The sequence below is a fragment of the Empidonax traillii genome, unplaced genomic scaffold (assembly GCF_003031625.1).
Source record: "Empidonax traillii isolate 1590-97213 ecotype Southwest subspecies unplaced genomic scaffold, ASM303162v1 scaffold448:size1359114, whole genome shotgun sequence".
Classification (NCBI taxonomy): domain Eukaryota; kingdom Metazoa; phylum Chordata; class Aves; order Passeriformes; family Tyrannidae; genus Empidonax; species Empidonax traillii.
The window spans coordinates 1142926-1167361 of NW_020955641.1; the positions used below are offsets into that span (position 1 = coordinate 1142926).

The 24436-nt window shown below is 49.2% G+C and overlaps 4 protein-coding genes across 7 annotated transcripts in view; 3 read left to right on the forward strand and 1 right to left on the reverse strand.

Moving 5' to 3' along the window:
* Positions 1–230: 230 nt before the first annotated feature.
* On the reverse strand, positions 231–17608 carry ELMO2 (engulfment and cell motility 2). 4 transcript variants are annotated; one of them, XM_027894966.1, is made up of 22 exons: positions 17453–17608; positions 12921–13046; positions 12746–12786; positions 12163–12235; positions 11803–11853; positions 11088–11269; positions 10264–10363; positions 10011–10162; positions 8635–8713; positions 7980–8015; positions 5583–5633; positions 5127–5249; positions 4391–4525; positions 3862–3966; positions 3674–3782; positions 2933–3069; positions 2456–2619; positions 2262–2374; positions 1855–1962; positions 1446–1522; positions 1045–1122; positions 231–559 (listed from the first exon to the last, which is right to left on the reverse strand). In XM_027894966.1, exons 2-22 carry the CDS (start codon positions 12996–12998, stop codon positions 359–361), a joined length of 2193 nt encoding a protein of 730 aa, XP_027750767.1. In that variant the 5' UTR covers positions 12999–13046; positions 17453–17608; the 3' UTR covers positions 231–358. The 4 variants fall into 4 exon arrangements, with proteins under 4 accessions (XP_027750767.1, XP_027750765.1, XP_027750766.1 ...); XM_027894964.1 differs by having other exon boundaries at positions 1446–1528; XM_027894965.1 differs by having other exon boundaries at positions 1446–1528; positions 17477–17571.
* Positions 9242–24436, forward strand: part of ZNFX1 (zinc finger NFX1-type containing 1) — a 34987-nt gene continuing 19792 nt past the window's right edge. Inside the window, exons 1-2 of the mRNA XM_027894960.1 lie at positions 9242–9248; positions 12475–12478. The gene's annotated coding sequence lies outside the window, so the exon portion shown is untranslated. The remainder of the gene's footprint in view (positions 9249–12474; positions 12479–24436) is intronic.
* Positions 17765–20039, forward strand: LOC114062996 (small nuclear ribonucleoprotein-associated protein B'). The gene is made up of 7 exons (XM_027894974.1): positions 17765–17865; positions 17954–18105; positions 18346–18457; positions 18714–18866; positions 19190–19328; positions 19510–19635; positions 19841–20039. Exons 1-7 carry the CDS (start codon positions 17863–17865, stop codon positions 19876–19878), a joined length of 723 nt encoding a protein of 240 aa, XP_027750775.1. The 5' UTR covers positions 17765–17862; the 3' UTR covers positions 19879–20039.
* Positions 21532–23798, forward strand: LOC114062995 (small nuclear ribonucleoprotein-associated protein B'). The gene is made up of 7 exons (XM_027894973.1): positions 21532–21632; positions 21727–21878; positions 22119–22230; positions 22487–22639; positions 22950–23088; positions 23269–23394; positions 23600–23798. Exons 1-7 carry the CDS (start codon positions 21630–21632, stop codon positions 23635–23637), a joined length of 723 nt encoding a protein of 240 aa, XP_027750774.1. The 5' UTR covers positions 21532–21629; the 3' UTR covers positions 23638–23798.

Genomic DNA, 24436 nt, shown 5'->3' on the forward strand with positions numbered 1-24436 from the left:
GAGCAGGAGGAGGAGGAGGGATGGGAGGATGGGGGATGCCGGTGAGGGGTCCGCGGTGGGGCAGGGTAGGGCAGGGCAGGGGGGCCGCGATGCCGAGCGGGCCGTGCCGGCGGGGGAAGCGGGGCCGCCGGTGACGTTGCCGGGCGGGGCGGGCGGCCCAGACGGTGCCCGAGCGGGGCGGGCTCGCAGCGCTGACGCTCCGCGCAGGGCGGAAAGAGGCGGAGGCGGCGGCGGCTCGGAGCGCTACTGGTTATTATTGAACCGATACAAAAGGCGGGCGGTGCCGGGTCCCCCGCCCCGGCCGCCCCCGGGTCCCGGTGCCGGTGCCGAGCGCGCCCCGGGCGGTGCCGGCGGTGCCTCAGCCGTAGTGGTACACGAAGTCGTAGCTGCTCGGCTCCTTGGGGATCGGCGGCGGCGCTTCGGGGATCTGGATGTTCTCCAAGTCCAGGAGCCTCAGCTTCATCTCCATGCTCAGCAGCGTGTCCAGGTCGCTCTTGGTCAGCTCGCTGGACATGTCCTTCCCCAAGAGAGCATTAAGCCCATCAATCCAGATACAGTACTGGGGAAAAGAAAGGGTAATTCACAACTCCAGGCATAAATGAGAGGATATGGTGAATCTTTCCATCCATGCAACAATTAGAGATGCACCTATACTGCTTCAAAATAGAAAACACTGGTGGGGGGAAAAAACCCCCAACATATCCAACCCCAAAACAGTGCCCTCAGATTTACAATGGAAGTTTCAAGCCTAGAGGTTAAATGTGACCTTGTGGCTCTGGGAAAGGGCCAAGAGCTTCTGTTGTGGCATAACAATAGAAAAAGCAAACCTATTCTAGGCATTGTAGAAAGAAAGAAAGTAGCAGTACAGATTAGGGGAAATTAAGTAACTATGAAAAACAATGATTCACATTAAGCATCAGCAACATATTCTAAGAATGAACCTCGTGGGAGACAGCCTGTTCAAATCTTGAGAAGCAACTGATTCTTCTTAATCTCTGAAGCTAATTGCTATATATTCTACTGCTTGACCACTGTGTTTCTTACCTCATACTTATTAGGTGCAATGAAGTTCAGGGTCTCATCGGGATCGTATAATATGGAAAAGGCCAATTCTAACACTTCCTGAATGGAAAAGAATCTTTCAGTCACCAGCTGAACAAAAGATTACAGCACTTTCTGCCTGCCAACCCGAGAGGAGCCGCCTTGCTCAGCTCAGTACACTTGCCCATGTTGGTGGACAATTCTGAACAGACTACAGCACAACCACACAGTGCCCACAGCTCCCAGGAGTCACAAAGGAATACTAGGAAAAGGCCCAGATATAGGAGATGGGGTTTGTAAACAACACATCTGCATTGTGGGAGACCATTTGCTCCTGTTCCTCTCTTTCAGAATTCAGTGCTACAGAAATAGATACTGATGACAGGCAAAAAGGGAACACTTGCCTTGTTCTGTTTCAGTGCACTTTTCTCCTTCATGTGTGGACAATCCTTCCCTGTGACAATGGCTTTGATGTCTGCAACTGGAACTAACAATGAAAAAGTAAAACTCCTGAGCAAGCAATCCTAACCAAGAAAAGGCAGAACTATTTTGTCTTTGCAAACTGAGCATTGTTTGTTTTTTGGGGCTCATTACTGCAATTTTTCAAAACACATTACCAGTAACATCCTGGCAGTTGGCTGTTAAAAAAGAAATACCAAGCAATTCCAAGACTTGAAGAATTTGGGGAGAACTGAAAGTTGGTATCATCTCAGTCAGGGTTTCAGCCACAGCTCTTTCATCTTTATCTAGGATTATACTCAGCCTCTAGACAGCAGAGCACAGAACAGTGCACAGCCTGTAATCAGGACTTACTTTTTTCCTGTAGAGATTCAAAGGTCACTTCCCCCTGGGCATTATCTTCCAGATCTCCATAGTGTAGCACCTTGTGATTCAGAGCCAGGCGACAATACCAGAATCTTTCTGGAACACACACCAAGCAGAGTAAGCTGAGCAAGATCATTCACAGCAAGCCTTACAGCCACTAACATTAGAGCCTCTCCACCCAATCCATCTTCTCCCCCAGCTCCTCAGCACAGCTTTTGTTCATGAGGGACTCTCAGAAATGCACATCTGTGTCATCTCAAACTACTGCCTGATATGGACAGCCCAGGTAACCAGCCTTTCTTTCAGCAACATGCCTGCTGGCAGATTATTTCATTAGATCTTATTTGCTATAGTTCTTCTCAGGAAAAAAAATGCAGCAGACACTGTCCCCTTACCTTGTCTTCTGCGGTTCCCAATTTTTCGAAAGCTGCTTCCCTCACAAAGCCTGTTCAGGCGCTGCTGCTTTATCAGCTCCAAGATCTCAGGCTGGATTTTCTCCCTCAGCTCCCTGGCAATCAAACAGGGAAGAGTAAGCAGGAAGTGGAGATAACAGCAAGCACAGAAGGCCGTGTTTTTGTCAGGCACGTACACAATAGGAGGTGACTGGAAGTCATCTTGGCTCATTCTCTCAGACTGGCGTAGCCGCAGGATCTCTGAATAGCTCAGGCTGCGCAGTTTGCTCTTGAACTGGTCCAAGGAGTTTGGTTTAGAAGGGAGAGCCCGTGTGATCTGTTCCCTCACAACCTGCATAACCTAAAGAGGTGGGGCAGAGGGAAGAGCAAGTCACGTTCTTGCTGCTCACTGGCATCAAAGAAACGGCACAGCTCAGAACTGACACGGGATAAGTGGGGCCAGGAGTATCAACACACTTGTGGCTTTGAAGATGAAGAAGAACCAAAAATGACCTCAGGTCATACCAGATAAAAGTTGGGCCATCCCCCCTTACAGCCCACATCAATGCCCCGTCACATCTTCTGTGCCCTACTCTTTAATGAACTGTACAAGCTGAGTGAACACCTGCTGATCTGCAAAAGATTTCACAAAAATATCTCTTCTCCACCCTGACCTTATTAAAATCTTCTGCTGTCGCCCTCATTTCTTTCCAGGTCTTGTTCAGCAGCTGGATGCAGATGGCAAACAGTTCCTCAAATGCACGGTCATGGGTGAAAAACATGGGGTGATAGTCATTCCGGCCTTCATTTGCTTCAGAAAGAAACAAACCACAGCCATGTGAGCATATTGTACAAAAGGTACTAAGGGTAACTAAAATCCACCACAGTGACAGATTCCTGATGGTGTACAATAGTACTTACTCCAAGAGATTAGCACAGTTTATGGGGAACAGCAACTATCCCTGTGCTTCACCATGCAAACCTCTGTGATTCATGTGCCCTTTTCATCCTACTCCCCAAAAATGACTGCTTGCAACATTTCCCACTTTCCTCTGGCAGAATTTCTTACAGTGGTTAATTTTCTGGGAATACTGTGTTGAGACTGTCAGCACTAACAAACTTTTCTCAAGTTCATGACGGTTTCTAGACTATTTTTTTTATACAGCACCCTGCTGAAGCTTCAGGAAGTTGAAACCTTCTGCTTGTGTCCATTTTTCAGGAGAACCAGAGCACACACACACACACCAAATTTCTTACTTTATTTTGACACTGGGACACCAACAAGCTGCCCCCATCCCTACAGGACAGATGTGAGATCAAGGTTCAAATGCTTGTGAACACTGGTCAGCCTGTAAAGCTACTTCCAGAAGCATCAGCCCAGCAATCTGTAAAGCTGGGAAATAAATGGTACTTACGGAGTTCCCCAACCTGCAAGATCTCACAAAGCATCCTGGTAAGTTCAATGGCACTGCGCCCAAAGGGACACTCGTGCTTATCTTCTCGACTGCTGTTCTCCAGAACAATCTACAAGAAGAAGGTGCCACACACACTGAGAAGACCTGCTGAGGTGTTTGCCTCTGTAAAAAGCAGCAGCTTCACTCACCCTGATATAGGTGTCCTGATGAAATTTGGCCAAGTAGAGCATGTTGTCCAAAGCCAACATCCCTGGAGGAGTCTGAGTAAAATCCATGGCTGGATTGATGTGGTTCTGTGAAAAGAATGTGTAGAAAGAATACAAACAAATTAGCTCACAGAAACTTTGTGAGAACATTTTCTGAGTGAATTTCACAACTGCCTGTCCATCAAGCACTCCCTCACATCTACCCAAGAGGTAACTCTGGATGACAATGCTATTCAAACTTTCTAGAAGAGAGGCTGATGCCACGTTCTTCATAGAACAGGTGCATGTGGTAAGCAAATATCTCCACAGAATGTGCCCAATGAACCCTGGCATTTAACCAATCAGCAAGTTCATAAGACTTCCCTGGGAGTCTGAGTGTAGCTGAGTTTCTAAACTCAGACGCAGAAGTCTGACAAAGCAAATCCCTGTTCCTATTTCCCCACAGCTCCAATGGAGATTGTTTAGATTGCCTTCACATGGTTTAGAGTCAGCACTCTCTCTAGATGCATACAGTGAATCCCAGCATCTTGTAGTCCTTGGTGTACATGGCTTTGCGTTTCTCTGTTCCGCTGCCCGGGACGCTGTTGCTGTCGGACTCTGCATCGAACGCGATTCTTCTCAACTCAAATATGATGTCTCTCTGTGCCTGAAAGACAGAGGGGGTAGGGAAATGGCAACATGATCAATCCCTGGGGCAGTATTTTCACACAATGCACAGAACTACCACTCCTTTCAGAGCCCGCACAGTGAAGTACCAGACGTCGTTCGCACTAAACGAGAGGCAACGCATTTCAAATCTGCAAGTTTCAGTCCACTGGAGTAAGGCAAAGTATTTGTTGGCAATTTCTAGGCTTTCAGATAATGCCAAGGCATTTCTCACTGAAGATGTGATGCATCTAAGGACTGAGTAACACACACCTTCAAAATGCCCAGTTTCCCCATTTGCTGCAAAGAAATGGATCAGATGATGTGCCCTCCATAGAGGTGGAGTACTCAGTTTTTGACAGGTGGCATCACAGTGGCCAAGAAAGCAGCATATGGCTTCCAGTGGCCACTTACATCTCAAAATCCCACAGCCAGCAGCAGGACAGTCACGAGCATACCCTGATCTCAGGGACTACAATGTGACGGGTGGTTTTTAAACTGTAGGCACCATCTACTGCAAATTTTAGAGAGCTAAGGAGCTCGGGAATAAAGGCCCCTTGTACATCCTATTCTATCAGATCTTACTCAGCTCTAACAGTCACCTGATCATTGGGATCCATCTTGGTCATCATTCTCTCCTCCAGCAGATTAAAGGTCAGGACCTGCAGCACGTAGAGCTGATGGGCCATTTCTGTTTTAATGGGGCGGTTTCCTCTGATCACATGCTGCAAAATAAAGGACAGGGCAGAAATGAAGGGAGTACAAATAAACACTTAGGTAGTAGCTTTAGGCATATGCCAGGCTGCATGCACATCTCTCTGTGCAAAGATTCAGCTGTTTAACCTCCATATTTCACCAGATGCATAATGATAATGCTCTGTAACAGCTGAAAGTAGCATCCTGATAACTCCCTTTTGAACTAGTGATCCCAGCTTCACCTTTGAAAGGGTCACTTTTCAGCAAGTGCCCGGAGGCCAGCTGAATTTACACTATGCACAAGGGAAACACCTCTATTGAGGGAACTTTGGGAAGCACTGTGTTATTCCAGACATACTTACATTCAGGATTATAGACCTCAGGTGCTTCTGGGCAAATGCATTAGCCATTTCCTGTTGTGGAATTTAGAGATGAAATAACGTGAGTGAAATACAAAACAAAAGGCCCACATTGTGCAGGAAGGAGAGAACGAAATAAGCCTATGGACTGGAGATAGCACTGGCACACAACAAAGTGCTTCTACTACAGACTGTCAATTTAGCATGGCATCTCACCACAAAGCAAGCATCAGGTTGGGATGCAAGGGTCATCTTTACCATGGCACAACTCAGAGATGGCTCCCCTACAAAACATCAATGTGGAGAAAGGCACTGGTGTGGTCACAGGACAGAAGCAAATTTAGCTTAACGTTGGACATCTAAGGGTACTTCAGGTATGGCAGCAGGGAGCATACTGTGGGTTGCCCAGGAAAAATCTGTCATCTACAAGAGGTTCCTCCAATTAGCCTTTCACAGCTTTCTGCACCAAGGTACACCCAGGAGAACAAGGGCTAGAGGATGCAGGTTTCACATCTCCTCCCGCTCTGACATTTACATTTCCTTTGTCTCAGTTCCTGAAGACAATGTTCAGAAGTCAGTTTAAGCACAATTTGCAGAAGCATTTATTTCAGTTTAGAAAAATGCAGGGTAGTAATTTTCATGCTTACAGGAAAGCTTCCACTTTCCCTCTTTACTGCATGGCTTCCCCCCCCAGGTGAGGAGGGTTTCCCAGCCATGGAGTAATGATGACAGTCACAGCAGATGCAAGATGCCTTCAGTTCCAGCACCAATTACACATGCACCTGCAAAAACCTAACCTGTCCTTCCCTTGTAAATTGTGAAGATGCACTTCCTAACAGAGCAGGGATCTCATTACACCTGCAAGGAGAGTGGCACAAGCGCTAATGTCAAATGGGAATGCTATCACGAGTTTGCTGCCACAAGCAAAATCTTTGGGTAAGAAAAATCTGTTGGGCATTATATCATCTGGAGGAGGTCCAAAAGATCTGACAGTCAGGGATCTCTTTGCATTCCTCTGCAGTGCAGATTGAGAGTTGGGAGCAGATGTGGAGTCTCAGACAATTGCATTCAATCAGCTGCGCATTCTGAGCAATCCAAGACTGCTCCAGCTGCTCATATCAACCCTGCTCCTGACAAGACTATAAAAAGTCTGGTCAAATGTGTGCATTAACCTTTTTCCAAGTTCCTATTATCACTTTTGATCCAGACAGAAACCTCCTAAGCCAGGACAGTGATAACACTGACTGGCAGCCAAGCTGTGACGGCTGCAAGTTCAGCGGCGTTTGTGTGACAAGCAAAAGTGAGTCAGTGCTTGAGTGGAAGATATCTATGAAGTATCTAGATGAAACAGGAGAGCTTTCAGAGATAACACACTGCCCTCTGAGTCATTATTTTTTACTACAATTTGTGAGATGTAGCACTGAGAGCAGCCTGCTGCTGGGATTTGTTCATGCGTGTGACACAAGAAATCCTTACTCTGAAGGAATTAGTTTGTACATGGGATGAAGTAACAAGTGACTGAAGCAGATAAAAAAGGGGGAAAGACAAAGACAATTAAACAATTCTAAACAGCATAGAAAGAAGCATGAGCACACACACACAGTCTAACCACTGCTAAGGGGTCTATGTTCTGCTGAGAGCCCAAAAGGGCCCACTTTGCTGCTTGTTTGCTTGTATCTTGGCTGAATTACCAATAGATGAGTATGATTTTTCTTATTTTCTTGTGTTATGCATATCTATCAATTTTAGAAATTATGTAACATTTATTGAGACAGCAGTTTCCCCTCTGAAGGCACTACATCCTTGGCAAAAGTGGAACATCCTCTGTGCCACCCAGAAAATCTAAAAAATGTACCAGAATCTCAAGATACAGAAGGCTGCAAATCAACCTCTTAACAAGAGTGGTGATTTCCATGGAGATAGCACAGGGCAAAAAACACGTTACAATTCCCATAAGGGAGAAGTCACAGATCAGGCAGAATTTATGCTCTGGCCCCCAGTCAGCAACAGACTGCTCTTCACAGACAAACAGCTCTATCTTTACAAGGACACAGCTGGATATAAAACTGTCCTTGAGATTTGGGGTATAAAAAGTTAAAAGAGACTCAGATTGCTAAAGAACTGGTTCCAGTTTTACCGCTGGTTCACCTGATCAGTCACCAGTTCCCTTTCACAATCATCTGTACGATCTTGTTTTCACAGTAAGTCATTCAAGGTTTCTCCTGCTACTGATTCTTTTCCCCTCCACAGTCTGAGTGCATATCCCCACCCTTCTCCCTGGGCTCATCCCCTCTCTGAAGCCTGGGTGCATCTTCCCTGGGATACAAGGAGGCACAGCTGGAGGGAACCTAACACAGCCTACAGCTCCACATGACCAGCCCCCAGGCTCGAGTTACTTACAGTGATGGGCAGGTCTAGAGGGTTAAGCAGCTTGTCCTGCTGGCAGAAAGCAAAAAAAAAAAAGAGGCACAAAGAGAAGCAGACAGGATTTAGCTCAGAGTCCAGAAACGAGGCACAAACGGGGCACTGGAGAAGGAAGGCTCAACACAGCAAAGCTACACGATACACACATATGCACATCTTGCACGTAGCTGGGATCCTGGGGGTTTCCTCAGAGCAGGACAGGTGATTCATTTCTCACATTTGCCAGCAGGAATATCCCCCTGTGACTTCAAGAAGGTCCCCTTTGGTGGGGAGGGAGAGATGTGGTGTCTGTTTTGGAAGTACACACAAACCCAAGGACTCTACCCAGCCTACCTCTCCCATACACAATTAACTTTCTTAGGGAATTTTCCCCTGCTGTCTGGAGGATTACCTTCTGTTCTCTCAAGGTCTTTCAAAATCCTTTCTGAGCATCTCCTAAATAGAGATGTGCGCTCCAGGACACATTATTAATGGGATGGTACTTTTTCTCCAGTGTTGCCACACTGAAACAGCCACATAAGTTCTTGGCAAGGTCTGAGGTCTACCTTGCCCAGACAATATGATTTCTGAGGCACAAAGCAAACGGCCAGCAACCATTATTCAGGTTTAAATTCAAAAGGCAAGAACAAACCTGTCTCTTGTCCTCAGGTGCCTTCAGGAAGAGGGCATTGATCAGAGCAATGGCATATGTCTGAATCTCTTGGTTTGAGCTGCACAAACAAAGAAAGGGAGGATCATAAGAGAACTGGCAGTACAGAACATTACAGCTTGGTGCTCTGCCTGCACCATGAGAACACTGATTACAGCAGTCCTGCATTTCAACAAACAAGCAGGTCTCGTGTAACCTACGTTCAATAATTCCAACCCTTCCCAGGGCTTGCAAAAAGCTGACAGAAATTTCTGTCTGCTAGGTCCATCAAACCAGGAGACAGAGCAGACTGCAGCCCAGCACCATCACAGCTTGTTTCCAACGCTGGAACTATCTCTGTAAAACCTGGTTACACTGCAGTCTGTTACATGGATACAGCTTGAAACCTGTAAGGAGCAAGTAATTTTTCTCCCCTGTGCCAAGGGAAGCCACCAAGTGCAAATGGAACTAAGGGGAAATCACACCTCTCTTTATGGCATTGCCTTCCAACCTCAGCAGTCTGGCCCAACCCCCACTTCTTATTTTCACTGAAGAGCTTCTTCAGGTAAAGGGTCCTTATTCCCTTTCTAGACCACAAACAGCACGTGGCTGCACTTGTGATGTTGAAAACACCACAGCAATAAGCTTCCAGATGCCAATCACACTCTTCCACCCTCACCTTAAGGCTGTATGAGCACAAAGTGACACTGATGCAGTACACTGTTTGCACTATCATGTTGTTAAACTACTCACTGATTAAGGAATATCAGCCATATCCACAATTAGTGCTTTTCCACGTTTGCAGAACTAAAAGGCTTGAGAAAAAAATAACCAACCTACTCAAAGCTCTGACAATTACATGCTTCTTTTTTTTTTTTTATGGAAGAGTAGAGCTGTCCTAGAAAAACAGCCCTAAGAGACAGATATTGATTTGTTGGTTTGTCAGTTTGTTGAGAGGAAGGAGATGAAGGAATTTTTTTTTTTTTCCCTTCAAGCAAGAAAAGCAATTGTTCTCTTCCTTAATATGCAGGACAAAACCCAGAAGAAGATGAATTCTTAGATTCTAGTGGAGACAATTTGAAGAGGGGTGAAGGTGGCAGATGACTGGATGCAGATGGTTTGGGAAATTGCTTTTAATCAAACACAGGTTTGGTTCTAACACCGAACACATTCGTGCAGTAGTTTAAGCAGAACATCTTTGTTCAAGACTCATGTGCCTAAGTGTTTTCAGAACACAGAACATATTTTTCTAGTTTTGTTTTTTTTTTTTTAAATCCATTAGAAACGTCAAAGTTCAAGTGAGGTGTCATATCGGTAATACTTAATATTATACACAATAAAATTGAGACAAATCACACTGCTGCTGGGTGGACACTCACACTTGCAGGTGGGAAATGAGCTGCCCCACGGTGATCTCTTCTGCAATCTTCTGGTACAGGGTCTGACTGTTGAGCACCATGCTCTCCAGGATGGCCAGGGACCGCTGGAGGATGGACACATCCACCATGGGCTGGCTCACATACCCTGCAATCTACAGACAGATGGACCAGCACAGTCATTTTGCTCTTCCTGGGAGCTGCCTCAAAGCATGAAAAGAAAGAGTATCCACTCACCCCCTCCACCCAAACTCACCTGTTTGATGAAGGTGATTGAGACCATGTCCCAGGAGACAATGCCGTGGTCCATGAGCTCCAAGAAGGCAGTCAGGGTGAAAGCCAACATTTCACTGTAACTGAGAAAATGAGGAATGGGGTTACAAAGAGATCTGGCAGCAAGAAAAAAAAAGCCTGTCCAAGCTGAATAAGCTGGGTAAGAGAAAAATGTCACCCCCTTTTAATAAAACAGGCTACAATTATGCACCTGGAGGAGCAATAAAGTGTATGCATTTATGCAGACAATTTTACTGTTCTGTAGAAATATACTGTAGAAAGACATTTTATTTTTCCTGATGACAGGCACAAATTAAAAATAGCAACAATAAGTCCCTAGTCCTGCCACCAGAGACTTGCAACCACCTGCATCAGCACTTGGCTGTTAAAAGGAACAAGCATGTTTTAACATCAGAGAGAAACAAAGGAAAATTAATTGTCCTTCCCTAAATACTGGGACCTGACTTGAAATAAAACGAAACCACAGCATGAACTGTGGAAAACTTAGTACATAACCACAAGACAGAATGGTAAAGATTGCAAGAAATGCAGGAATTGCAAGAAATGCAGGGCAGCCTCTGTGAGGAGAGGCTGAGGCTGCCCCATGCCAGACTCAGCCAGTGCCAGGCAGCTCCAGGAGGAGCCACCACTGGCCAAGCCACTCCTTCTGCCTCACGAGGTTTAGCCAAGGGCAAGAACGACTTTGTTTAAACATTTCAACTTTGCTGTGAGGTTAGAGTTGCCTTATGCCACTTCAGCAAGCAAAATTAGCCCCTTATTTGGGGCCCTCTGTTTCAGGAGACTTACTGGGACAGCAGCTTGGTCCCGCTCTCCACGAGCCGTGTCAGCACCGTGATCCCTTCCATGTTGATGAACTCCGTGGCAAAGGTCACGTCTGCCGAAAGTTTGGCCAGTTCCTTCATGGCATCCAGTCGTGCTTCCATGCTGTGGGACTGGATCCTCTCCATCAGCTGGCGAGCTGCCCTAGACTGGCAGGGAAGAGGGATGGTGCCAGTTACAGACCGGTTACCTGCCAGCATCAGCGTTCTGTCAGGAGGCCGTGGATGGGCAGAGAGAGCAGAGCCAGGGTAGAGAGACACCAGCAAAGAGAAATTCAGTAGCAGCAGCCAGCTAAGGCAGACTGCGCTCAGCAACAGTTACAGCCCAGCAGGAGGTGAGCAAAATGCTATTTTACAAGTTAGAGCAAACGCTTGTTTTTCTTTCTGGTGAGGGTGAGTAGAGGGGTTTTTTTAACACAGAAATATGGAGCGACACCATTAAAGAAATACAACATTAAAAGAAAGTCGTAGATTCAAAGAGAAGCACCAGCATGTTTTGTATATCCACAAGACATTCCATAGGATTTCTCAGACACGGATCTGCCTCATTGGGCAGGATGGCCCAAAATGAAGGGAATCCCCCTGCAATTTGGAGAGAAGGAGAGGGAAGAGCCAAGAGGCAAGAAACAAGCCTGTCTTCCATGGGCAGTTCCTGAGAATGAGGGATGTGAGGATGCATTTACCGGGGAGACTGCCAGCTGTAGGATGGTTCCATTCTTGATGTCACAGCGAGTCTGAAACAAAACACAGACTTTAAACCATGGAAAAGCTGGGGGGAAAGAATGCAGCTGGATCTGCAGTGCACATCTGTGTGCATGAGTAAAGGGGTTCTTACATCACACACCCCCCACTGAGGGCACTGGAACTGAGATGCTGAGCCCCCACACCCATGGGCATGCAAAGGGAGAAGTGCAAGGCCATTCAAGATTGAGACCAGAGATGCTGCCCCTCAAGGATTAGTGCCAGTATTGATCCACCCACAGTTCCAAGACACTCTGCACTCTCCCCCGGGGTACCAGCAGGCTGCTGCCTCTCACACTGACCTGCTCTGTGATGTACAGCTGGGGACCATCAGCGTACCGCAGGGTGTAGTACTCAGAGTTTGGCAGGGACCACCTGGCAGAGGAAGAAGGAGGACACATGAGCTTCTTCCTCCTCTTTCTTCTGGCTCTCAGTTAGGAAATGGAGCTCCATGCCAGGAGGGTGCAAAAGAACTTTCAAGCAAAGCTTTAGCAGGGGAAATTAGGCCTCCCGAAGAGGAGAGAGAACACCTTCCTCTTGAGGGGAATGTGGGACGCCAGCTACTCTAAATCAACTCTGTGGGACATCTGAGGAGGCCTACACTTCAGTAAGAGCAAGGTGGGCCAATCCCCAGAGAAACCAACCCTAGGGCACACATAGGCACACACTCAGAACTGGAATAAAGACAGAAGGCCCTCGTGTTCCGGGAGATCCTTTTCTCCACAATTTAAACCCAGCCCATGGCACGGCCAGAACTGGCAGCAGGCAGCACGGATTGTGCCAGCAGCACATTATTAACAAGCAGCAGAGACTTTCCACGGTACCCCAGCAAGGTTTGTCAGCGGGACAGACTTTCTCCACGAGGGTTCCCAGAGAGCTACTCACCCATCACAGACCTCCTTGATGATGGATGCAAGAGGCCTTTTCTAGAACAGAAAGAGAGTCCTCAGTAGCCATGTTCCTCTCAACCAGAAAGGAATTCTGCCCGTTTCTACGCTTCCCACATTGCAGTATCAACGCTGTGGTGCCTTTCCTCCCCCATCTGGTTACCAGGTCTCACCTGATCTATCTCCAGCAGCTGGGCATTGGCACCTGGCCACTCAACAGCCACTTTCACAATGTCTGAAGGCGGTGGCATTGCTCCAGACTCCTCCAAGTGCCTTTACAACAGCATACACCTCCACACCTGTGAAGAGAAAGGATAGTGAGTATCTCTCCGAAAACTATTTCGTTTGTTACATTGGATCTAACATCCAGACAGGATCAGCCTTATGGTTTCCTGGGCCTCACAGGGGCAAAGCATCCAGTGTAGCAGGGATCAAGGCCTCACACTAAAACAGCACGCTGTGAAATGGCACGTCCAGCCTCATCCCCTAGAATAGTTCTGAGAGCTTGGCAGGGCACTCACAAGAAGGAGGGTCCCTCTGCTCAGCAAAGCCCCATTGACCACCCACCATCTGTACTGCCAGGCCAGTCTACAGGGGTAGCAAAGCAACAGCTCCCCAGGCCTGGGCTGCTGTCGGTATGTGGGAGCAGAAACACACTGTCCAGGTAGCCTCCCTCCCGTGGGCTGGGCAAGGTGAGGCCACACAAAGGAAGAATGCTCACAAGAGGCTTCAATTAAATCAGTGTTTCAAAGAAGCCTTCACAGCCCGCAGGCTAATTCACAAACAGAAAGCACAGAGGCTATGGTGTCCTATGGAAACGCTGCCTCCAAACCCCATGAGCACGTCTTATCACAGATTTCTTCTCAAATTTTCATTACCAGCTCTCTATTCTCTCATTCCAAGACAGAAACAGACAATTTACTCTTTGCTATCAGAGACGTGAACTTGCAGCAAATATGTTCTCAAGGGGCCTCTAACCCTGAACACATACAGAGCTGCTGGTGCTATTTTCCCATCCATTACAGTCCATAATTTAGGCTCTACTCCTTTATTCCACGCTCATCCTGAAGCAGTTCATCTTCTGCTCTCCAAAGTAAACTAGGAATTCAGGCAATAAAGCATAAGGAACCAGGACCAGAACTGTACCTTGCCTCAATGCATAAGCAGAGCAAAGCACTGAGGAACCTTCATAAAGACAGGAAAGCTTTGAACACAGATATATTTAGAAGGCTGAAGCCCCCTGTTCAGCACTTACTACTGGGGTATCCAATGCAAGATTACTCACACCAGTTTTCTTCAGCCTCCTCACAAATCAGTGATCAATATGTCTGAGGACAGGAAAAGTGTGCCAAGCATGGCAAGTCAGAAGAGACCCTCCTGATCCAAAAATACTCTCTCTAACATTCAAGTACAGTGTAACACAGAGACAAGGCAGAACCAAGAAAGCCTGCTGAACCAATGCACTCCACAGCAGCAGATACAAGAAGCCAGAGCTTACACAACCCTGCTGTCTTGCAATAAGGCAGATGAACCCAAGAGAAAAATATGAATCAGTCCTCCTCACTTCCTTTTCCCCGAATTACACACACACACTAAAATAAAATTAAAATAATTTAATCCTTCAAATGTCTTTTGCACCAATAGATCTACTAAATCTTTAAGCATACATTGGCAATTACTGGCACACAATCAGTAGTTCTGTACATACTCCCCAAAGTGCCCAATTTGTATGACACCCCCAGATCTGCAGGATACACAGGTTTCCACGGATTAGATCCAGAAGCAGAGAGGCAGTTCCCAAAAGGTGGGTGATTTCCACTCACTGCTCCCCATTCTGCGATTAAAGCCCACGATGGCCCAAATCTGACAAGCCTGAGAAACCTTAGTCCTGTGCAGAAGCACACACACACCTTCTCCACTAACCAGACTGGCTTGTAATAACTGAATAGGTAATTACTGCTCCCATGAGTGAGCCAATTTGCAATTAGAAAACGTCAAACCCATTCAGTGTTCAAGGCACAGCAAATACACAGCGAAGAGACAAGGCTCAAAGATTACTTCCTCGAGTGCTGAGACCTGAATTTGCAATTTTTAAACTAATGTACCCACAAGTAATTAGCATCTAATTGCCACTTCTCCCTTCAGCCTCTTGCAGTACAGTCACAGCCTTTTATTTGCACCGTGACTTACATTGCAAGGTGCTACTGAGGAGTAGAAGGAAATATAGTACTTTATATGCCAAAACAGACTCCCAGATTACTAGAGGTAGTTGCTTTGCAAATCTCTAACTTGTCTTTTTCCATGCAAAAAACACTCCCCATTCAGAGAGAGGAAGTGCCCATTAAAACAGAAACGCTGATATTATGGGAAATTCCACAAAAGTCACAGAACCATTTAGGCTGGAAAACACCCTAAAGATTACCAAGTCCAAGCATAGCCCTAACACCGACCAGTCCACCATTAAAACATGTCCCTAAATGCCACATAAATGTCCTGTTTCATCAAAAATGTGCTGCAGAGGTTGGCCCACAGCTCCTAGAATCCAGGCAGCTTCCCTGATATCCTCACCACTGGAAACAGGGACCAGCCAAGCTGTGTTGCACTCCCTTGGTATCTCAAAAAAAAAGAAAAGCTCTCAGCTGCATACAAACTCAAAGCAATTCACCATGATCTCTAAGACTATTTCTGCCCCAAATTTCTTCCATAAATGAGCACCCACTCACGACTGGCAACCATGTTCCAATCAGTATTCAAGGCACAGCAAATACACAGTGAAAGAAATAGAGCTTAAAGACTGTTTCTTTGCACAGCAGCAGCACCAGGGAACAGATACCACAGATATCTCTCCTAAGGCAGAGATTTGAAGACCAAGAGGAATTGAATAAGTAGAACCCAGAGAAGTTAGAATTAAAAATTAAAAAAGGTAGAAAACTCTTCAAACAGTCCGGGTCAAACAATCCTTTGAAGGACCTACACGGGTCAGTGGCTCAGCAGAAGCAGATTTCCCGAAGAGGAAAATCAAGAGTGGACTGTGAATACAAAGGGTACTTCAGGTCAGCCTCTCAGCACCAGGTTGTCTGCCAAAATCATGCTTTGAGAAGATTTCACTGCATGTCTGCAGACAAGAGAAGTGTCAGATATTCAATTTTACAATGGATATTTTGCAGTGCAATAGGGATAGAGCTGATAAAATGACTGTTCAGAATCTCTCTTGTGAAGCACAGACTGTGATTTTGCATAAATGTGATTATCAGTGACTTATGGGTCTCTCCCAGCACATTCTTCACAACAACAGCATGTAAACAATTCCCACAGTTTTATACAGGAGCCAAGCTGAAATCCATCAAAAATTAATTCCCTCTGCTTCTGCAGAGTGAGCTCGGTCATACAAAGCAGTGGTGCAGGGGTAGCTGCAGGGCAAGAAATCAGCACAATCACTAAAACCACACTATTCAAGAGACTTCTGAGAAGCTGCAAGCTAAAACAACTGGAGTATTTTAAGCAGAACTTCCCTATTCACAAACTCAATCTTCTTTTCATTACAGATAGAGAACAAAGTGTGCTGCACACAGAATGAAAATGAGGAGGATGAAAGAACATTCTCTGAAAAAGAAAAGCTGCCTGGTAGAATCACCCAGTCAACAAGCAAATAGATGCAGTTTTTGAAACCTGTAGATGCAACAAAACACTCCCAGTCAGATCTCAGAAAGTCCCCAGATGGAGCCAACAGGCCAAGGGAAAGGTGGAAGTGATGTTGGCAGAAGGACTAACTGGACAGGTGTGCAGAGAAGACACCTTGGCCAAGCAGCACAAAAGCACAGTAGGCAGCAGAGTCCAATCTGAGGGCTACACAGTTTCCTATGGAACTTCACATAAAAAGCAATAAGAAACACACTTCACTACAGGAACCAAACGGCTCAGAATCCATCTCTGAAATCCCACATTCCTCCAAAGGCCTTCCACGGCTGTAAAACACTAAGCCTACGTAGAGCACATTCCAACACGGCTTGGCACAGGCCACCTCTTGGCAAAGACAGAAACCGACAGCAACAGGCAAAAAGAGAACTGCTTCTTTAATTATTTTTAATCAGTCATGTGAGCTGAAAGCCGACAGTGAGTCGGCCCCTCCTGAAGCTTGGGCCAAAGCCCGATTTAAGGCGCTAAACGACTTTTTTTTTTTTTTTTTTTTTCCTGCAAAGCGCCGTCCGTGCTGCGCCTCGGGCCCAGCCGGGGATGCACAGCGGGAGCGGCGGGGACGGGCTGGGGACGGGCTGGGGGCGGGCGGGCGGGCGACCCCCGGAGCCGGAGCCTGGGGAGGGCGGTGGGCGGGGGAGGCAGCAGGGTCTGGGGAGGCAGCAGACTCGAGGTTCGAGGCGCTGCACCGACGGCTGCGGCTCCCCATCCCATCCCCTCCCCACCCGCATCCGCATCCGCATCCCCATCCCCGCCCGCGCTCACCCGGTCCCGCCGCGGCCGCTCCGCGCTCCGGCCGCCCCGGCGCCGCCCATGGGCGCGTCACTGCGCCCGCCGCGCTGCCATGGAGACCGCGGAGCCCATGGATAACATGGAGAACACGGGAACATGGAGACCCGAGCCCACCCGCCCGCAGCAGCACGACCCGCCAGCCCCGCCACCCCCAGCGGCACCCCCTCCCACACCCCACTGCACCCCACCCCGGGTCGGCCGCCTCCCCAGCTCCTCTGACCGAGCGTCCCCCGTCCCTCCTCGCCTGCGGGGCCGCCGCGGGAGGGCTGGCGTCAGCTGCCCGAGCCCACGGAGCGCCGCCCCCGGGGCGCGGCTGCGAGCGCCGGGGGCCGCGGGGGCTCATGCAGGGCGGGCGCTCGGGCCGGCGCGGGGCTCTGGGGCTCAGGGGCGGCCGCGCTCGGCTCCCTCCGCCCCGACAGCGGGGCTGCGGAGCTCCGCGCAGCGCCCGCCCCGCCGCGTCCGTCCCGCCCCGCCCCGCCCCGGGAAGCGCGTCCGCGGCGGCGCCGGAACGGGCGGCGCTCGGGGCAGGGCGGGAGGAAGTCGCGTCGGAGCTTCCGCCGTGTGTGAGGAGCGAGGGAGGGCGGCGGGAGCTTCGGCGGCGGCGGGGAGGGAGCACCGAGAGCCGCAGCCATGGTGAGCCCCGCGGGGATGGCCATGGGGATGGGGATGGGGGTGCGCGGCGAGCCCCGGCCCGCGGGTTAACCCGGCCGTGTCTCTGCAGACGGTGGGCAAGAGCAGCAAGATGCTGCAGCACATCGACTACCGCATGCGGTGCATCCTGCAGGACGGGCGCGTCTTCATCGGCACCTTCAAGGCCTTCGACAAGCACATGAACCTCATCCTCTGCGACTGCGATGAGTTCCGCAAGATCAAGTGAGCGGCGGGCGGGGCCGGGGCATCCTCTGCCTAAACACTCATGCGTTTAGTCGTACTTGGCAGATCCCCAAAGTATAGTCGTTCAAGAGGCGCTTTGCTTCAGCTCTTTCCAAATAACCAAAATATACTTCTCTGTGATGCCAGTTGTAAGGGTTTAGAGTTCTCCACATACTTACTTAGAGGCATATAAAAACGTGATTTTGATTCTCCTGTTTTTCAATGTTTTCTTCTCACCAGACCTAAAAATTCAAAACAGCCAGAGCGGGAAGAGAAGCGAGTCCTTGGTCTTGTGTTGCTGCGAGGGGAAAACCTGGTATCCATGACGGTTGAAGGACCACCTCCAAAAGATGTAAGAATGAGCACAGAACTAAGCAAAAAGAGAAGGGATATCTGATAAATTGGCTTCCTTGCAGGAAAATGCTACTGCTGTGCTGTTCTAGTCTTCCAGGTGCTGTTGTGACAAGGTCCACCAAATTTCACTGCCAGAAGCTCTAGTTCCTTTGTGGGCTTGGATGCTTAATTGCTCAAAGGAGGGCTGTGGGCATCCCTAGGACTTGAGGACTTTAGTTTTGATAAATCTTTCTTTTTGGGGTGTCTCTTTTCAGACTGGAATTGCACGGGTTCCCCTTGCTGGTGCTGCTGGAGGACCTGGAGTTGGGAGAGCAGCAGGGAGGGGAGTACCAGCTGGTGCTCCCATGCCCCAGGCTCCAGCAGGATTAGCTGGCCCTGTCAGAGGAGTAGGAGGACCATCCCAGCAGGTGAGATGCTGTGACCCATATGGCTTTTATTTTTTGGTCCCAGTGTGATACCATGAAGTTTGAGCCTAGCAAGGCTTTGTGGTACTAGATTGCCCTAGGATCTCTCTTGTATGATGAAGAAGAGGGTTGAGAAGCGCAGCTTTTTGCACATAACTCAGGTGGTATCCTTTGACTTGTATTATAAGTCTGTAGCATTATTTAATATGTTAGAGGAGACTGGTGTAATTTTCTGATGGGGAATTTCAGCATTGCTTATTTTTTAGTTGTTGATATAAAGCAGATGTTGCGCTGTTTCTCTGTGAGCCCCTTTGTTTTGCCTGCAGGTGATGACACCCCAGGGCCGTGGAACAGTCGCAGCTGCTGCTGCAGCAGCCACTGCCAGCATTGCAGGAGCCCCAACTCAGTACACGCCAGGGCGTGGGGGTCCTCCCCCACCCATGAGCAGAGGAGCCCCTCCTCCAGGTAGGAATCCCTCTGGACAGTGGGGTAGCAAGGAGCTCACGTTCTGTGGCAGAAATGGTGATAAAGAAGTTAGTTACCCTAGTCTGATGAAGAACTGGTATGATGGAGGATATCCTGATGTCCAACTAGCGCCTTGAATATTGAGCTGGATTTACATGCTTTGTTTTTTCTGGGGCTCCAGGAATGATGGGACCTCCTCCAGGCATGAGACCACCCATGGGCCCACCAATGGGAATGCCCCCTGGCCGAGGTGCTCCTATGGGAATGCCCCCACCAGGAATGAGACCACCACCCCCAGGAATGAGAGGTGAGCGGAGGTTATTCTGCCTAGAAAATATAAGAAGCTGTAAGATGGTTGAAGGGTGATGCGTTCCAACGTCTCCCTAGCTATGCTAGTAAATGCTTTGGTGCCAAAAAAAAGGGGACCTAAGGCTACGTTGAGCAGGGGGAAAATGTCTTGTTGGTTTAGCCTTGCTGCTTCTGTCCTCTTCAACTCTTTCCTCTATTCCCAGGGCCCCCTCCACCTGGCATGCGTCCACCAAGACCGTGAGATTAGTCTACAGTGTACCTTTGAACTGTGAGAAGATCCAAGTAAGGGGGGATACATCGAGCAGTACCACCTCTCAATCCTTTGTAATGTATATTTTATATTTACCACTTGTCAACTTTGCCCTTTTTAATAAAGTCGGAAAACCCAGTACTTGGGAGTCACTGTTGTGCTGCTCTGTTTATTTCAAGAGTGTAGCTGTCATTTTTTGGTCAGCCCAGAAAAGCATGTTTGAGGCAAAAAGCTCAGTTTGTATAGGCAGCTCAGAAACAAACAGTTGGTCTGTGCTGAGATAGTGGAGATGGTAAAAATTCCAAGATTTAACATTTAAATGAAATTAAGTATGGGCTACTGATCAGAATGGTCCCTGCTCTATCCACAAAGAACCTGGAATAAGAATAGTGATTTATGATGTTTTGCATCAAGGCTGCAGTAAACCTGTTTGGTCTTTATAGGAGGATCTGCATTGCTTCTAGTAAAAAGAAAACACCAAAAACCAGGATGAGCAAACCTATCATTATATACAATAAAATAAACCAAACCCCATTCTGGTTATAGTCTTCCATTTTGCCTCAGCCTACAGCTGCTTTCAGTGGGAATTAGGAGGAAGCTGCCCACTCTTCCCATCTTAGACATAATCCTTCCTTCAGACAGCAGCCTCTTGGAGCTCTAGAAGTCTGACAGAAGGATGTAACAGATCCCAGCTCTCAGGTGCTCTAGCTGTGCTATAAAACAGAGTAAACCTCCTAAAAGAAAAATAATTCTTTATTGCATGGGCTGCTACAGATGTCTTCACACAGGGTCTTCAACCAAGTATTGGCAAATATCCCAAAGCCATNTTTTTTTTCCTGCAAAGCGCCGTCCGTGCTGCGCCTCGGGCCCAGCCGGGGATGCACAGCGGGAGCGGCGGGGACGGGCCGGGGGCGGGCGGGCGGGCGACCCCCGGAGGCTGGGGAGGGCGGTGGGCGGGGGAGGCAGCAGGGTCTGGGGAGGCAGCAGACTCGAGGTTCGAGGCGCTGCACCGACGGCTGCGGCTCCCCATCCCCTCCCCTCCCCACCCGCATCCGCATCCCCATCCCCGCCCGCGCTCACCCGCTCCCGCCGCGGCCGCTCCGCGCTCCGGCCGCCCCGGCACCGCCCATGGGCGCGTCACTGCGCCCGCCGCGCTGCCATGGAGACCGCGGAGCCCATGGATAACATGGAGAACACGGGAACATGGAGACCCGAGCCCACCCGCCCGCAGCGGCACGACCCGCCGGCCCCGCCACCCCCAGCGGCACCCCCTCCCACACCGCACCCCACCGCACCCCACCCCGGGTCGGCCGCCTCCCCAGCTCCTCTGACCGAGCGCCCCCCGTCCCTCCTCGCCTGCGGGGCCGCCGCGGGAGGGCTGGCGTCAGCTGCCCGAGCCCACGGAGCGCCGCCCCCGGGGCGCGGCTGCGAGCGCCGGGGGCCGCGGGGGCTCATGCAGGGCGGGCGCTCGGGCCGGCGCGGGGCTCTGGGGCTCAGGGGCGGCCGCGCTCGGCTCCCTCCGCCCCGACAGCGGGGCCGCGGAGCTCCGCGCAGCGCCCGCCCCGCCGCGTCCGTCCCGCCCCGCCCCGCCCCGGGAAGCGCGTCCGCGGCGGCGCCGGAACGGGCGGCGCTCGGGGCAGGGCGGGAGGAAGTCGCGTCGGAGCTTCCGCCGTGTGTGAGGAGCGAGGGAGGGCGGCGGGAGCTTCGGCGGCGGCGGGGAGGGAGCACCGAGAGCCGCAGCCATGGTGAGCCCCGCGGGGATGGCCATGGGGATGGGGATGGGGATGGGGGTGCGCGGCGAGCCCCGGCCCGCGGGTTAACCCGGCCGTGTCTCTGCAGACGGTGGGCAAGAGCAGCAAGATGCTGCAGCACATCGACTACCGCATGCGGTGCATCCTGCAGGACGGGCGCGTCTTCATCGGCACCTTCAAGGCCTTCGACAAGCACATGAACCTCATCCTCTGCGACTGCGATGAGTTCCGCAAGATCAAGTGAGCGGCGGGCGGGGCCGGGGCATCCTCTGCCTAAACACTCATGCGTCTAGTCGTACTTGGCAGATCCCCAAAGTATAGTCGTTCAAGAGGCGCTTTGCTTCAGCTCTTTCCAAATAACCAAAATATACTTCTCTGTGATGCCAGTTGTAAGGGTTTAGAGTTCTCCATATACTTACTTAGAGGCATATAAAAACGTGATTTTGATTCTTCTGTTTGTCAATGTTTTCTTCTCACCAGACCTAAAAATTCAAAACAGCCAGAGCGGGAAGAGAAGCGAGTCCTTGGTCTTGTGTTGCTGCGAGGGGAAAACCTGGTATCCATGACGGTTGAAGGACCACCTCCAAAAGATGTAAGAATGAGCACAGAACTAAGCAAAAAGAGAAGGGATATCTGATAAATTTGCTTCCTTGCAGGAGAATGCTACTGCTGTGCTGTTCTAGTCTTCCAGGTGCTGTTGTGACAAGGTCCAACAAATTTCACTGCCAGAAGCTCTAGTTCCTTTGTGGGCTTGGATGCTTAATTGGACAAAGGAGGGCTGTGGGCATCCCTAGGACTTGAGGACTTTAGTTTTGATAAATCTTTCTTTTTGGGGTGTCTCTTTTCAGACTGGAATTGCACGGGTTCCCCTTGCTGGTGCTGCTGGAGGACCTGGAGTTGGGAGAGCAGCAGGGAGGGGAGTACCAGCTGGTGCTCCCATGCCCCAGGCTCCAGCAGGATTAGCTGGCCCTGTCAGAGGAGTGGGAGGACCATCCCAGCAGGTGAGATGCTGTGACCCATATGGCTTTTATTTTTTGGTCCCAGTGTGATACCATGAAGTTTGAGCCTAGCAAGGCTTTTTGGTACTAGATTGCCCTAGGATCTCTCTTGTATGATGAAGAAGAGGGTTGAGAAGCACAGCTTTTTGCACATAACTTTGACTTGTATTATAAGTCTGTAGCATTATTTAATATGTTAGAGGAGACTGGTGTAATTTTCTGATGGGGAATTTCAGCATTGCTTATTTTTTAGTTGTTAATATAAAGCAGATGTTGCGCTGTTTCTCTGTGAGCCCGTTTGTTTTGCCTGCAGGTGATGACACCCCAGGGCCGTGGAACAGTCGCAGCTGCTGCTGCAGCAGCCACTGCCAGCATTGCAGGAGCCCCAACTCAGTACACGCCAGGGCGTGGGGGTCCTCCCCCACCCATGAGCAGAGGAGCCCCTCCTCCAGGTAGGAATCCCTCTGGACAGTGGGGTAGCAAGGAGCTCACGTTCTGTGGCAGAATTGGTGATAAAGAAGTAGTTACCCTAGTCTGATGAAGAACTGGTATGATGGAGGATATCCTGATGTCCAACTAGCGCCTTGAATATTGAGCTGGATTTACATGCTTTGTTTTTTCTTGGGCTCCAGGAATGATGGGACCTCCTCCAGGCATGAGACCACCCATGGGCCCACCAATGGGAATGCCCCCTGGCCGAGGTGCTCCTATGGGAATGCCCCCACCAGGAATGAGACCACCACCCCCAGGAATGAGAGGTGAGCGGAGGTTATCCTGCCTAGAAAATATAAGAAGCTGTAAGATGGTTGAAGGGTGATGTGTTCCAACGTCTCCCTAGCTATGCTAGTAAACGCTTTGGTGCCAAAAAAAAGGGGACCTAAGGCTACGTTGAGCAGGGGGAAAATGTCTTGTTGGTTTAGCCTTGCTGCTTCTGTCCTCTTCAACTCTTTCCTCTATTCCCAGGGCCCCCTCCACCTGGCATGCGTCCACCAAGACCGTGAGATTAGTCTACAGTGTACCTTTGAACTGTGAGAAGATCCAAGTAAGGGGGGATACTTTGAGCAGTACCACCTCTCCATCCTTTGTAATGTATATTTTATATTTACCGCTTGTCAACTTTGCCCTTTTTAATAAAGTCGGAAAACCCAGTACTTGGGAGTCACGGTTGTGCTGCTCTGTTTATTTCAGGAATGTAGCTGTCATTTTTTGGTCAGCCCAGAAAAGCATGTTTGAGGCAAAAAGCTCAGTTTGTATAGGCAGCTCAGAAACAAACAGTTGGTCTGTGCTGAGATAGTGGAGATGGTAAAAATGCCAAGATTTAACATTTAAATGAAATTAAGTATGGGCTACTGATCAGAATGGTCCCTGCTTTATCCACAAAGAACCTGGAATAAGAATAGTGATTTATGATGTTTTGCATCAAGGCTGCAGTAAACCTGTTTGGTCTTTATAGGAGGATCTGCATTGCTTCTAGTAAAAAGAAAACACCAAAAACCAGGATGAGCAAACCTATCATTATATACAATAAAATAAACCAAACCCCATTCTGGTTATAGTCTTCCATTTTGCCTCAGCCTACAGCTGCTTTCAGTGGGAATTAGGAGGAAGCTACCCACTCTTCCCATCTTAGACATAATCCTTCCTTCAGACAGCAGCCTCTTGGAGCTCTAGAAGTCTGACAGAAGGATGTAACAGATCCCAGCTCTCAGGTGCTCTAGCTGTGCTATAAAACAGAGTAAACCTCCTAAAAGAAAAATAATTCTTTATTGCATGGGCTGCTACAGATGTCTTCACACAGGG

What these genes read in the sequence shown, in the direction of transcription:
- LOC114062995 (XM_027894973.1), top strand. An exon ending in GATGAGTTCCGCAAGATCAA is followed by an intron (nt 21,879 to 22,118) that starts GTGAGCGGCGGG and finishes TCTTCTCACCAG; the next exon opens with ACCTAAAAATTCAAAACAGC. An exon ending in AAGGACCACCTCCAAAAGAT is followed by an intron (nt 22,231 to 22,486) that starts GTAAGAATGAGC and finishes GTCTCTTTTCAG; the next exon opens with ACTGGAATTGCACGGGTTCC.
- LOC114062996 (XM_027894974.1), top strand. An exon ending in CAGAGGAGCCCCTCCTCCAG is followed by an intron (nt 19,329 to 19,509) that starts GTAGGAATCCCT and finishes CTGGGGCTCCAG; the next exon opens with GAATGATGGGACCTCCTCCA. An exon ending in ACCACCCCCAGGAATGAGAG is followed by an intron (nt 19,636 to 19,840) that starts GTGAGCGGAGGT and finishes CTCTATTCCCAG; the next exon opens with GGCCCCCTCCACCTGGCATG.
- ELMO2 (XM_027894964.1), bottom strand. Translation starts at nt 12,998, where the DNA reads ATGCCACCGCCTTCAGACATTGTGAAAGTGGCTGTTGAGTGGCCAGGT. An exon ending in CTCATTTCCCACCTGCAAGT is followed by an intron (nt 8,714 to 10,010) that starts GTGAGTGTCCAC and finishes TTGTTTGTGCAG; the next exon opens with CTCAAACCAAGAGATTCAGA. An exon ending in TTCCAGTCACCTCCTATTGT is followed by an intron (nt 2,375 to 2,455) that starts GTACGTGCCTGA and finishes TTTGATTGCCAG; the next exon opens with GGAGCTGAGGGAGAAAATCC.